This window comes from Schistocerca nitens, chromosome 6, assembly GCF_023898315.1.
Source record: "Schistocerca nitens isolate TAMUIC-IGC-003100 chromosome 6, iqSchNite1.1, whole genome shotgun sequence".
NCBI lineage: Eukaryota > Metazoa > Arthropoda > Insecta > Orthoptera > Acrididae > Schistocerca > Schistocerca nitens.
In genome coordinates, this window is record NC_064619.1 from 73,145,689 (window position 1) to 73,160,504 (window position 14,816).

The 14,816-nt window shown below is 40.3% G+C and overlaps 1 protein-coding gene across 2 annotated transcripts in view; it reads left to right on the forward strand.

Annotated features, from left to right (window-relative positions):
* LOC126262457 (transmembrane protein adipocyte-associated 1 homolog) overlaps positions 1 to 14,816 on the forward strand; it is a 133,842-nt gene that overhangs the window by 43,245 nt on the left and 75,781 nt on the right. For both annotated transcript variants that reach the window (XM_049959113.1, XM_049959112.1), the window contains exon 4: positions 1,093 to 1,255. In XM_049959113.1, the coding sequence (XP_049815070.1) occupies positions 1,093 to 1,255 (163 nt within the window). The remainder of the gene's footprint in view (positions 1 to 1,092; positions 1,256 to 14,816) is intronic.

Consider the following 14,816-nt stretch of genomic DNA (forward strand, 5'->3'; position numbering starts at 1 on the left):
AACCTTAGATATTTCTGTCTGGGTATTTCTGTCTGTCGAACTGGGTAAAGTCCAGTCTGTTGCACAACCTAATGAATATGATTAGAACAACTGTTCAGATTTCTTCAGAGTAGTGGAACTGTAAACAGTGGTATAGCATGAAGATTATCAGTCATAATGGAAAAACCTGGAAATAAAGAAGCCATTACATTAAAAAGGAGATTATTGAAGTGGCCTTCATTAACACAAAAGCCACATATAACAGTGTCAGCCACAATATAGTGCTGTTTGAACTGTACATCCTGATGAGAGTGTGCTACGTGACATCCCTAGTTGACACCTTCCATCATAGCAGAAAATTCCATGTTCATTTTTGTTGGTAGGAACCAGAAGAATGGATTACAGTAAGGAAGCTCCTCGGAAACAGGGCAATACGATATGTGCACAAGCGACCATCTAATATCAAATTCCACTAAGCAATTCACATGAAGAGTATCACTTCAAGGCCTGAGCATTGCAGTCAAAACAGAAAATGACATAGTGTGTAGATGTACTCTCCCTCCACTGTGAATAAAACCATATGAAACTGAACTCTAGTAAGACACAGGTCTGACCTTTCTGCTTCAGCATCAGAGAAGTGTTACAAGAAGTTGATCACATGACAGGGAACTGTACGTAGTGGAAATATCTGAGCATGACTTTGTATTGTACACTAATGCCCAATCAAAGCTATAGTTCATGCTAAGATCATCATGAAGGCCCTGGCAATGGGGTGCTAGCTCACTGGACTTGGAGATGTCCTCTTTGTAATTCCCAAGAAGACAGCAAGGGACATAGGACTATCAATGTTGGCAGTTCAGTTAATTACATTTTCACTTCTCTGCACCTTTCCTTCAGAATTAAATTTATCTTAAAAGCACAGTGATTCTTTCATATGCAAATTGAGGATATTGGCAGTTACACACTACAATAATTGTCATTATTATTATTATTATTATTATTGGTATTGTTGTTGTTGTTGTTGTTGTTGTTTTTATATCCTGCTTTGTGTGAATGAAAACATATCATTGTTTATTATATACATACTGAGCACTGTATGTTAACTGTTCACAGGTTTTGGTAAATGTAGTCATCAGTTTAATTCGTTGTGTGGTTTCCATGACAGTAAATGCCTCCGTCTCTGTTGGTGATTACACAGATAAAGTTCTGTGGATAATTGTGAGATTCTTCCTGTTAGCAATGGAACTGAGTGTTGTTATTTTTGGCCTTGCATTTGGTGAGTAATGCTACTTTGTTGGTATATGTAGAATATAAGTATTTAGGAGTTATACGAGGTGTGGCTAGAAAAAAACCGGACTAGTACTGGTGAAACAATAAAACGAATGCAATAAGGCTGAAAGTCGCGTGGCCTGTCACGTGACTCTCGCTCCGCCTACTGCTCGAGTTTCATCTGCCTCCTGCACTCAGTCTGCCCGTGGCGTCTGTTTTAAGTAGTTGACGTTTTGTCTGTGCGTCGGAAAATGTTGAGTGTACAGAAAGAACAGCGTGTTAACATCAAATTTTGTTTCAAACTAGGAAAATCTGCAAGTGAAAAGTTTGTAATGTTTTGTTTATCGCGAACACAAGTGTTTGAGTGGTTTAAACGATTTAAAAGATGGCCGCGAAGACACCAGTGATGCCACTCGCACTGGCAGACCATTGTCAGCAAAAACTGATGCAAACATTGAAAAAATCGGTAAACGTGTTCGACACTTTCCTTGTCAACTCCTGTTAACTCAGACACTGCTCTGATTGTTAAACGGCGATCTTGTCGAACAAGTTTTACCGATTTTTTTCAATGTTTGCATCAGTTTTTGCTGACAATGGTCTGCCAGTGCGAGTGTCGTCACTGGTGTCTTCGCGGCCATCTTTAAATCGTTTAAACCACTCAAACACTTGTGTTCGCGATAAACAATCATCGCCGTACACTTGTTGTAACATTACAAACGTTTCACTTGCAGATTTTCCTAGTTTGAAACAAAATTTGATGTTAACACGCTGTTCTTTCTGTACACTCAACATTTTCCGACGCACAGACAAAACGTCAACTACTTAAAACAGACGCCACGGGCAGACTGAGTGCAGGAGGCAGATGAAACTCGAGCAGTAGGCGGAGCGAGAGTCACGTGACAGGCCACGCGACTTTCAGCCTTATTGCATTCGTTTTATTGTTTCACCAGTACTAGTCCGGTTTTTTTCTAGCCACACCTCGTACTTAAGTTTCCTATCTTCACATTGTATATCTTGCTTTCGTGGCGTCTATGAGGGGCATTTGTAAAGTCTGTGCAAAGTCCTAGAGATTGCACCACTGGCACGTATCGAGGTCATGTTTAATTAGTGGCATCTTTGGAAAGAACGCACACCAAGTTTCGGACATATTGGTCTCTTTCTTTGTGTTTGGTATTCGTGTGAATAAGGAAGTAGAGTGGACAAAAACAAATTTTGTGTGGTGATTAAACAATACTTTATGACAGGCAAAATGCCTCAGGAGACTAAAAAGAAGCTTGATAAAGATTACAGTGACTCTGCACCTTTGATTAGAACAGTTTATAAGTGGTTTCAAAATTTTCACAGTGGCCATATGGGCACAAGTGATGCTGAACGTTCTGGATGTCCTGTGGAGGTTAAGACTCCAGAAATCATTGATAAAATCCAAGATATGATGATGGATGACAGAAGAGTTAAGGTGCGTAAGAGTGCTAGTGCTGTGGGCATCTTGAATGAATGGGTACATATTATTTTGCATAAACATTTGGACATGATAAAGCTATCTGTAATATGGGTTCTGTGATTGCTCACGCTTGACCAAAAGCGGAATTGTGTGAAGTGTTGCAACGATGGTCTGCAGCTGTTCAGGAAGAATCCGCAGGACTTGGATACATTACTATACTCCTGAGACCAAACAACTATCTAAACAATGGATTACCAAGGGAGAATCTGCACCAAAAAAAGGCGAAGACCATTCCTTTGGCTGGAAAGGTTGTGGCGACTGTCTTTTTGGGATTCGCAAGGGATAATCCTCATAGACTATCTGGAAAAGGGTAAAACTATTACAGGTGCATATTCTTCATCAATATTGGACTGTTTGAAAACCGAGCTGCAAGAAAAATGCCAGCAATTGGACTGCAAAAAAGTCCTTTTTCATCACGACAATGCACCAGCACACACCTCAGCAGTTTTGGTTGCAAAATTAATGGAAATAGGAGGGATGTGAAACAAGTTGGAATCCTATTCTCCAGACCTGACTCCCCTGGACTATTATTTGTTCCCCAATTTGAAGAAATGGCTGCCGGCACAAAGATTTTATTCAAACGAGGAGGTGATTGCAGCAACTAATAGCTGTTTTGCAGACTTGGACAATTCCTATTATTTGGAAGAGATCAACAGATCAGAACAGTGTTGGATGAAGTGTATAAGTCTAAAAGGAGACTCTGGGGTAAACCTTTTTTATTTTTCGACAAACACGTAAGTAGTTTTTATTTTTGCATGGACTTTTCAAATGCCCCTCGTAAAGGCGTTGTCACTATTTGTTATTGATTTATTTATTCTTTTCACTGTAAAGTCTGCTTGAATGTTATTGAAGTTCACGTTTCATGTTTTCATATTATAGAAAGTAGCTGTGATTACGCCAATATTGCTCATAAGGGAAATCTTGCAATTGTAAGCTATAAATTGGGACTAAATTTAGCTGAAAATATAAAAACAAAAAAATTCTGTGCTTCCCCCCCCCCCCCCCTCTCTCTCTCTCTCTCTCTCTCTCTCTCTCTCTCTCTCTCTCTCTCTCTCTCTCTCTCTCTCTCTCCCTCCCCAGAAACTGTGAAATGTCAAGTCAAAAGCCAAAATAAGTGTCCTCCACCTATATCATCCACATTTGTTTAAACTTATTGCTGAAATTCACATAAGGCTGGAGTGAACTCTTAGCCCATGTTTAGATAAGTGTGTTAGGGTCTTCAGAATTTACAACTGTAGTTCCATTATTTATTTAATATAATGAAGATGAAGAAGAGGAGGAGGAGGAGGATAATACTGATTTGTGACTGGAATCTATAAAAGAACTACAGCTACAACCTGAGGTTCCAGCACCTCCTCACTTTTATGGACTTCTGGTAGTACATAAAGAAAAAATCCCCTTGTGTCCAGTTGTAAACACAGTCAGCTCACTGGCATATAATTCACTAAATATCTGCCACAATTATTGAAGCACTGTGTGAAAAATGTGGACGAATTTGTAAAATTGCTGAGGGAGGTCAGTCTCAAGAAAGATGAACTACTGATAAGCTTTGATGTAAAGTCATTATTCACTAGAGTGCCCTCCAAAAATCGTGTAGCATTGCTGGCAAAACATTAGAGCCTCAGATGGTGATACTTGGGGAATGTATCACAATCTGTCATTACTACTTGCTTACTTACCTACCTACCTACCTACCTACTTACTTTCAGTGTGGCAGACATTTTTTATGAGCAGGTGGATAGAGTGGCATGGGGTCTCCTTTGACACCAGGCATTGCCAACGTATATATGGACTTCTTTTAGGAATTAGCCAGAGACTATATGCCTCAAACCGAAACGCTTGTGCAGACATGTAAATGACAACTTTGTTGTCACCAAATAGCTGGGGAGTTTTTGAAGAATTTCTGTGATATATTGACACCATCCGTGTGAACATCAAATTCATGATGGAAATGGAGAAAGATGGCTTTCTCTCATTCCTGGACAATTGGGTATAGAGGAAGCAAGATGGCATATTAGGTCCTTCTGTAAATAGAAAGCTAATGCACACTTTCCTGTATTTGTAGGCATCTAGATGCCACCTCCCAGTCAAAAAGACTCACTGTTCTGAAGACTCTCATTCAGTTTGGTAGGTAGACTTTCTAGTCCATTATGCCCCAGCATAAGGGATCAGAAAGCCTACCTGCTGAATTGAAACATTTGAGGGAAGTCTTCCAGAGAATGGCTTCAGTGGTTCATAAATTAAACAAACAATGCATACAATAGAGGAATGACTTCAGTGGTTCATAAATTAAGCAGACAATGCATGCAATGTGCAGCTCCGAAACATCACAGAAAAAGGACAAGTGGCTGGTATTTCTGTCATAAGAGGGACAACCAACTTCAAAGATCAATAGGATGTTAATAAATATTATTTTAAAACAATCTTCTGACCATCACATAAGATTAATGATCGAATTGGCTCGTTCAAGTATCCAGTGGGACTGCACAACTGCTGTTTATAGCATTCAATATGAGTACGTTTTGCAGTACCTCAGGCAGAAAGAACATCACATTTAGTAGCACTGCTTGGAGCAAACAATGTACATTTACTTGGACCAGAAAGATAAATCATTGATCACTGAACATAGCTTAATAGAAAGCTTACATGTCGATTTTTTATAGACGAGAGTGGTGTGCAGAACCAGTGGATTTTGGGACAGTATAATAAAGGACAGAATTAGGATCAATGATGGCCTTGTTAACAGTGGCAGTTTCTGCCATCTGAGTTCTACTTGGAACCTGTTACTGGCCACTATATGCTGTGATTGCCCTTGCCCAAGAGATGTCCGTACAGTGTGCGAGGTGCAGGCCGACCGATCACACCGGGACTTGAGCGTGGGCCCTCCTTCCAGTCTCACCCGCCATGGGGCAGTCCTCCACGATGCAGCATCTGTATAACTAAGACACTTATCACAACACTCAAGTAATTTCGGTGAAATGATTTAGGTTTTCAACAGTGCCTACTGTCTGCACATTGTGTAATGCAGGCCTGGCCGTACAGCATTCCACGAGTGCTCTGGCCACACTGCTGTGTAGTGCTCAGAGTGCAGTGGTGAGTAGGACTGAGGGGTGAGGAAGAAGAGGACAGTGAAGGTGCATCCAGATGCCACTAGAGCAAAGCATTCACTTTGTGAGATGCCAAGCAGTTTGCTGAAATACTTCTTGCATCAAATTAGATTTTGACTCTGCATTAGGAGTACTATGGTGTCTACACACTTCTCCAGAGAAGAAAACGTGGAGACGTCATTTGTTCGATGACAAATGGAAATTGCCTTACTTTTCATATCATTTTAAGGCCCAGCAAAGGGCTTTGTTTGCCATCTCACAATTATGAGCTAGAAAAACATTTAGTGGAAGATCATTACATCATCAGCCACAACGATGGTACAGTGTACTTGTTTTCTGATGAATGTTATGAATGAATGAAGGCAGCCATTAGGGAATGAAACTGAATTCAGAGTAAGTAGAGTGGTAATGAAATCTTTTAATGTTGACATAAAAAATTATTTGATATTAATTAATAGAGGGAAACATTCCACGTGGGAAAAATATATCTAAACACAAAGATGATGTGACTTACCAAACGAAAGTGCTGGCAGGTCGATACACACACAAACGTACACACAAAATTCAAGCTTTCGCAACAAGCTGTTGCCTCATCAGGAAAGAGGGATGGAGAGGGAAAGACGAAAGGATGTGGGTTTTAAGGGAGAGGGTAAGGAGTCATTCCAATCCCGGGAGCGGAAAGACTTACCCTAGGGGGAAAAAAGGACGGGTATACGCGCGCGCGCGCGCACACACACACACACACACACACACACACACACACACACACACACACAAGCAGACATATATGTCCATCCACACATATACAGACACAAGCAGACATATATGTCCATCCACACATATACAGACACAAGCAGACATATATGTCCATCCACACATTTAGGTCTTTAAATATGTCTGCTTGTGTCTGTATGTGTGGATGGATATGTGTGTGTGTGCGCGAGTGTATACCTGTCCTTTTTTCCCCCTAAGGTAAGTCTTTCCGCTCCCGGGATTGGAATGACTCCTCACCCTCTCCCTTAAAACCCACATCCTTTCGTCTTTCCCTCTCCATCCCTCTTTCCTGATGAGGCAACAGCTTGTTGCGAAAGCTTGAATTTTGTGTGTACGTTTGTGTGTTTATCGACCTGCCAGCACTTTCGTTTGGTAAGTCACATCATCTTTGTGTTTAGATATATTTTTCCCACGTGGAATGTTTCCCTCTATTAATTAATATCAAATAATTTTTTATGTCAACATTAAAAGATTTCATTACCACTCTACTTACTCTGAATTCAGTTTCATTCCCTAATGGCTGCCTTCATTCATTCATAACATTCATCAGAAAACAAGTACACTGTACCATCGTTGTGGCTGATGATGTAATGATGTAATGATGTCTGTAGTAGCAGACAGTGAAGTGTAGCAGTTTAGACAGAGGGTAGGAGCGAAGGTGCAGAGGGGGGAGGGGGTAAGTAGCAGAAAGGAGAGAAATAAAAATAAAAGAAATTAAAAGACTGGGTGTGGCGGTGAAATGACAGCTGTGTATGCTGCTTCGTTAGTCACTGTCCTCAACCATCCAGGCCCCTCCCTGTTCCCATTCCAGCACTACACAGCCGTCATTTCACTACCACACCCAGTCTTTTAATTTCTTTTATTTTTATTTCTCTCCTTTCTGCTACTTACCCCCTCCCCCCTCCGCACCTTCGCTCCTACCCTCTGTCTAAACTGCTACACTTCACTGTCTGCTACTACCCCTCCCCCTCCCTGCCCCAGCCTCCTCCTTACCCCACCCAGTTGCCACTCCCATCATGCACTGGTGCTGCTGCTCGCATTGTAGTTTCAGCTCTCTGAGACTTCTTCAGATGTGTGTTCAAGTTGCACTTGCATCAGTGTGTGCGTGCGTGTATGTATATGTGTCTACTGCTGACAAAGGTCTTAAAGGCTGAAAGCTATGATTGTGTGAATCTTTTTGTTGTGCCTATCACGGCCCAGCATCTCCGCTATATGGTGTGTAGCAACTTTCCTTCTCTTGTATTGTTACATTCCATCCTGGATTTTCCATTGTTTGATTTTTGACAAACTGAAGGATGTCATCTATAAGTGGCAGTTTAAAGAAATCTGCTGGTTTATTGCTAATAGGATGAACGTGTAAAGATTCGAGCTTTGTAAACTGGTGATATTACTGTAATGTGATTCATAGTGCGAAGTCTTACCTCATTTAGTTACTTTGGCCAGTGTGGGTTCATGACCCATCACAATTGAATACCTGCCGGCAAAAACGTTGTAACACTCAAAATACAAATTGTACAGGAGGCGCGAAAAACCGTTACCTATGCAACTGGTTTACGAACAGCAGAAATAGCATCCACAATCACTTGAAATGAGTCCATTACTGATTAATGTGTACAAGTTGTGGCAGTACGTGACCTGAAAAGCAAGATATTACAGGTTTTCTTTTGGCATCCATGCAAAAACATTGTAAGTCTAACAAGAGTAGCACACTTTTGTGGGTTACAACGTTTATACCACTGATATTATTTAACCTCTAATACTGTTTATTGGTTTTATTCTGATTAGGTGTAAATACAACTTGCATTATACAATGTCGGAACTTCTGGGTGTTCGACTGAAGGTGGAAATATTGTTACAAAAGAAGGGTTTGCAGTGATAAACGTTCACATTTTCATTTCACAAGAAAATAACGAAACAGAATTGATGTTGCACATGCAGTTTAAACAAAACATTATTAGTAGTTCCTACTGTATAACACAATTATTCATGGCGCACAAGACGTATTGTTGCAAATGTACATTTTGCGTGACCGACCATGACACTGTCACTTTACTTTATCTTTAGGTTCTCATAAAACTGTTTGTATTTTTCAGGAATATATGTACACATGTCCAGCAGATTAGCTTTCTTTTCCGCAGAGACAGGCAATGGCTCGCCATAAAGTCTAGGAAGGTCATTCAAGCTAACACCACAGGCGGAACTGTAATACTATTTTTACCCCTGGAGCATTTTGCTAAGTTCGCTGAATACCAAGGCTGCAAGTAGTTGTGGCTCTTGCGGTACTGAAGTACTGTTGGGGAGTCTAAAGATATCTTCATCCAAACATAATCCGTTATTTTGCGTTTTGATCTTTGCGGAAGTGCTTTTCAATACTACTTAAATCAATAAAATTGTCCTGCCCCATGTAACAAACCAGAAACTAGTTGTTTGGTCATGCAGTAGCTATTACCTGAACCCATTCAAATGGTTCATATACAGAGTAGTTCTTATTATTTCTCTCAATTAATGCAAAATCCCTGCCACAAGGCAAAAAGCTGTGTCCTGTGATAAACTTTTGCTCCACAGAGGTGAAATACTTCATGTGCAGAAGATATTGATACAAAACAATGGTTTTCCAGTTATTGTTATGTCCTGTACATCGATCTGACCACACCACTAAAGTTCTTTCTTCACATGGGTTTAGTACTGAAAATGTAGATGTTACATACTTCAGAATTTCCGCTGATTCCCGCTTAGCAACAGTTTCAGGCCACACACACATGCACACCTTATTGTCACCAACGTTCTGTATTGCCTGATAATAGGTTGACAGCTGATGTTGATCGAAAACTGCAGAATGGGTAAGGGTAGGACAATACAGCACCTGTTGGAGGTCTGTGCATATCACAACATAGGTTTAGTTTGCTTTAGCTTTTGCTGTATCCTTCTCCAGCATTGAATATGCTGCTTCTGCATGTTAATGGTGCAGTTTGCTTTCTTCGGCGATTTTCTTTCTCTCTGTTTCATTTTTACTGTTAACTAACTGCAGGAACAGTGTCACAATACCCACATGAATCCGAATGTGGTACTCCAAAGCGAAAATTATATTGTCCCCTTAAAATATCTCTGTAAGCTCTTTCACTGCACTGTACTGTTGGATTATCTTCTTTAAAGAGTCGGCAAAGTTTAGAAATATTCAAATCGGATCTCAGGCAGAGCTTTTCATTCTTATTTCTTGAGTAGTGGCTTTCTTGTTTTTTGTAGCTTCTCAATGTGGGTTCTTATCACGTCCTTCAAGCTGTCCTGCAGCTTATTTGGACGATTCACATGCTTACCCCTTCTGTCTTCTAATGGCACACCACATTTCATCTTCCGTTGGAGCATTTGTACACGTCTAGCTGTAATCCTATACACCATGCACAACGTTTTTTGACATACCTGCAATTTTTCTGCTCCTCTTCTTAAAAAGTACTTGAATGTGCAGTGTCTGCGCTAAATGGTCTCCTCAGTCTCCCTACGTTTGATGTCTACTACTTCAACGAACGACGAAGCCAAATGTCTGGTTTGTGCTTTATAGTCTAAAGTGTAGAATTCTTGAAACAGCTCTCTGTTGTCCTCCATTTTTTGTGTTACACTGGTATCTACATTTGCAGGTAGCAATCTATAAAGGGAGTTATAAAGGGGTTAACCACTTTAACGCCAAAGATGGAATCTCCCATTTCACTGAAATATTGTGTTAGATTGGCATACAACGTTTATGCACCCACTTGTTTGCTATTGTGGGCCAATATGGTTGCCCCAAATTCCATTTGTGTTTCTTCACATTCCTCGTCCATTCACTATACTTAATTTTCCATTTCTGGCCCCTATTTATATCTTCGCACATGCTCTGACTTAATCACACAACGTTCCTGCTCCATGTTTACAACGTTTCTGCATCCGGCCTCCTCACGACCAATAGGAAACAGATGAAAAATGGCGCTTAATGTACATGTTTGCCAACATAACTTCATACATGCCATACTCTTGGCACATACAACGTTTATGCGTGACAAAAAAATTTCTTAGTAAAGTGAAGGTTACAACATTTTTGCCGGCAGGTATTCAATTGTTTGAAATGTATTTGAAAGTTCTGCTTCCACACTATCATAATTATACAGAGTTTTTGCATTCTGGTGAATCCAATCATCATCCTCCAATTTGTTGTCTCTAAACTTCGTCACTAAATTCACATCTGCTCTTTAATTCATCATTAATGAAAGTCTCATTTGTTCTTTAATTGATCATTAGTGAATTTCTCATTCTTCGACTCTTTCACATTAGGAGGTCCTGGTGTCTGTTGAATAGCCACCATCTGAAACCATATGTCAGACAACTAAGCACAACAAAACAGACTATGGCTCTCCCCTCTCGACGTGAAAACGGACCTTGTACAACAAACGCTTATACTTCCAGCTATTGATTAGAGCAATGTTATCCTGCAATGCCTTTCTCAGGAAAGCTCATGGCACCTGGGTCTGGTTATGAATGCCTGTGTTCATTATACACCAAAGCTCCAAAGAAACTGATATTGGCATGCGTATTCAAATACAGAGAGATGTAAACAGGCAGAAAATGGGGCTGAGGTCGGCAGTGCCTATATGAGACAACAAGTGTCTGGCACAGTTGTTGATTGGTTACTGCTACTACAATGGCAAGTTATCAAGACTTAAGTGAGTTTGAATGTGGTGTTAGTTGGCGTGTGAGCGATGTGACACACCATCTCTGAGCTAGCGACGAAATGGGGATTTTCCCATACAACCATTTCACGAGTGACCCGTGAATATCTCTGATATCACTACAGCTGGAAAAAGACCTTGCAAGAATGGGACCAATGATGACTAAAGAGAATTGTTCAGTGTGACAGAAGTGCAACCCTTCCACAAATTGCTGCAGATTTCAATACTGGGCCATCAACAAGTGTCAGCATGTGAACCATTCAATGAAAAATCATCGATATGAGCTTTTGGAGCTGAAGGCCCACTTGTGTACACTTGATGACTACACGACACAATGCTTTACGCCTTGCCTGGACCCAGCAACACCGACATTGGACTGTTGGTAACTAGAAACATGTTGTCTGGTTGGACAAGTCTCGATTCAAATTGTATAGAGTGGACGGACGTGTACGGGTATGGAGACAACCTCATGAATCGGTGAACCCTGCATGTCAGCAGTGGACTGTTCAAGATGGTGGAGGCTCTGAAATGGTGTGGAGCATGTGCAGTTTGAGTGATATGGGACCCCTGATACATCTAGATATGACTGACAGGTGACACGTACATAAGCATCCTGTCTGATCACCTACATCCATTCATGTCCATTGTGCATTCTGACAGACTTGGGCAATTCCCGCAGGACAATTCGACCCCCACACATCCAGAATTGCTATAGAATGGCTCCAGAAACTCTCTCCTGAGTTTGAACACTTGGGCTGGCCACCAAACTGGTGAGACAATGACATTATTGAGCATATCTGGGATGCCTTTCAGTGTGCTGTTCAGAAAAGATCTCCACCCCCTCGTACTCTTACAGATTTATGGACATCCCTGCAGGATCCATGGTGTCAATTCCCTCCACCACTATACTTCAGACATTAGTTGAATCCACCCCACATCATTTGCGGCACTTCTGTGTGCTCCGGGTGCCTAACACGATATTGGGAAGGGGTAGCACTTTCTTTGGCTGTTCAGCGTATTTCTGATGTTTGACTGTTTTGATCACATTTCAGCATCATATGCACAGCTATTGTGGTTGCCTGCTGACAGGTGCAGAGATTTCCATACCCTCTGTCTTCTCGACTGTCTTGTCAATGAACATTGTCCCTCATATGTCTCCTCAACCTCTGTTCTTGTCTGAACAACATGCAGAAACAACCACTCCCATCAGAGCAAAAGCCTTTCTGTCCCACTCTGTCATTCAGCCACTTTCTCACAGTCCTCAGAACAGGTATAGGACTCTGTAATAATTTCCTGCATTAGATTGGGGAAGTGAATAACATCTCCAGCTTCAGGAGACAGTTAAGGTATATCTCTAAAGCAACAATAAGGATAACCATTGTTTCTCTACACCCTTTTCCTTATTTCCCAGTATTCTTAGCTTATGCAGTCTCCTTAAATTTCCTTGCCCCAGAACTTGCTGTATTAGTTAACATCTATCATTAGTTTTTGTTGTTGTTGTTGTTGTTGTTGTCTTATTACTGCTACTACTAGCAGTACTACCACTATTAGTGGCCGTAGCTGTGGCAATATTAACTCAGGGTGTATACGAACCGGGAGATCCAGGAAAAACCCGGGAATTTTTTAGAATTCTGGGAATTTTTTGTTGTTCTTGTTTTCAGTTAAATTTTTGTAATTTTGACTGGTAAGAACTGATACTCTAACAAAGGATATTACTGTATCCCACTACTGCAGAATAATACTGCAGCATTAAAACATTAACGAGAGAAAACAATGAATATAAAACTTAAATTGCAAAGGAAATGTGCAATATAAAATAACACAGTGCTCGTACAAGCTTCTGCCAACAGCAAAATATGTCAAATGCTTTCGGAAGACTATGCAGTGCTTCATAACAACGAATTGTCTCCAATGAGCGTGACGTCACAACTGTTTACGTTAGACTCATTTACTCAGTTACGAGTGGGCTCATGCACACACACAGTTGAGTTGTGTGTGAGTAGTACCTTCTCCTACTTCTGGCTACAGAAATGTGGCTGCTGGCTGTGTAAGCAGCAATAGCAGCAACCAGAATTTTTCTGTTTCCTCTTTGTTTAATGCTCTCACGTCAAATGAAAACAAGACGGATTTCTGTGGTTGGGAGCTATTAAGTGAATTGAAATACATTCACATAATTACGGAAGGCTAAAATATGTCACTAGTTTCAGATTTTATTTCCACCTTTCTGACAGTCAAGTATTAATTGCCTTGCAGCACAATAATGCTATTTTTGTCGATTTGCTAAAGAAATTTGGCTTTTATTAAGCTTTCCTGCTGAGGCAGTCAATTTATTTGAAACGAAGTGTTTAATTCCACACTATTGGCTAGTTTCAACTGTTACAAATGTGCACTGTAAGGCGAACTATGCATTTTAGTATGGTTCACAAAATTCTGACGCTTTTGGAGTATCCTCGGATGTCGTGTTTCTTTTATGACATAATGTAAGATCTTAATACATACGAACATAAGGGCTTCCTATGTCACCGTAGGTGCGCAAGTGCAGTGACGCCTCTTATCTGGCGCTCCCTGGCTGAAATGAATCTATTTCTAACAAGTCACGGGAAAATATTGCGAATTGTTGTTAAAAAAGCGTTACTTTCAAAGTAAATTTCCTTTTACACAAGATGAACTATGTGCGAGAATGTAAGATGAATTTCTTAAATTGCATAGCATTTGCTCTCTTTTTAAAAATCGACTCTTTGATGACGAGCCATTTAGAAGAATTTCAAGCGCAGATCATCAGAGATTTATGTCGGTATCAAAAATTGTACTGGCGTTTTTGTGTGATGTATCTCAAAGTGTAACATGCGCTAAACAGATCAACATTATATGTGAAAGCTTAAAGACAAATATTATATGCGAAAGCTTTGCTTTTCTTGTAGCAACACTATGTATATTAATTTAAACCATTAACTTTTCCTGTTGTTGGAATTCAAATTTATACTTTCGTAATATGAAAATATGCAGTGTACATGTTGCTGCATATCAAAGATGTTTCCAAAACATGTTTTTTTCCCCCAAGTTTCATTTTCTAAAGTGCTGGGAATTTCTACGCTGCTGTATAAAACTATATCCATTCAAAAAAATAAGTTTTACAGTTTCGAGGGAAAGTATACTGTCACTTAACATGGAAAAAGTGTATTTTCACCTGGGAGAAAATGTATTTTTAACCGGGAGATCCATTTTACAATGAAATACTTTCCCCACTATCTCTTCAGTACTAGAACAGATGGGGACACATTCACTGCCATAAAGCCGTTGTCTTTTGTGGAGAATATCTATCAAGGACAAGTTTGGTGAAGTGGAGTCTCTAAGATGTTGTCTGGCGTCTTGTTGATCAAAGCTGCTTCTGCCACCCAATCTGCAGCTTTTCATGCTTGTGATCATATTGGCAATGTCCCAGTGTCTATTACTACTCATCAATCTCTGAATATGGTCCAGGTAGTGATT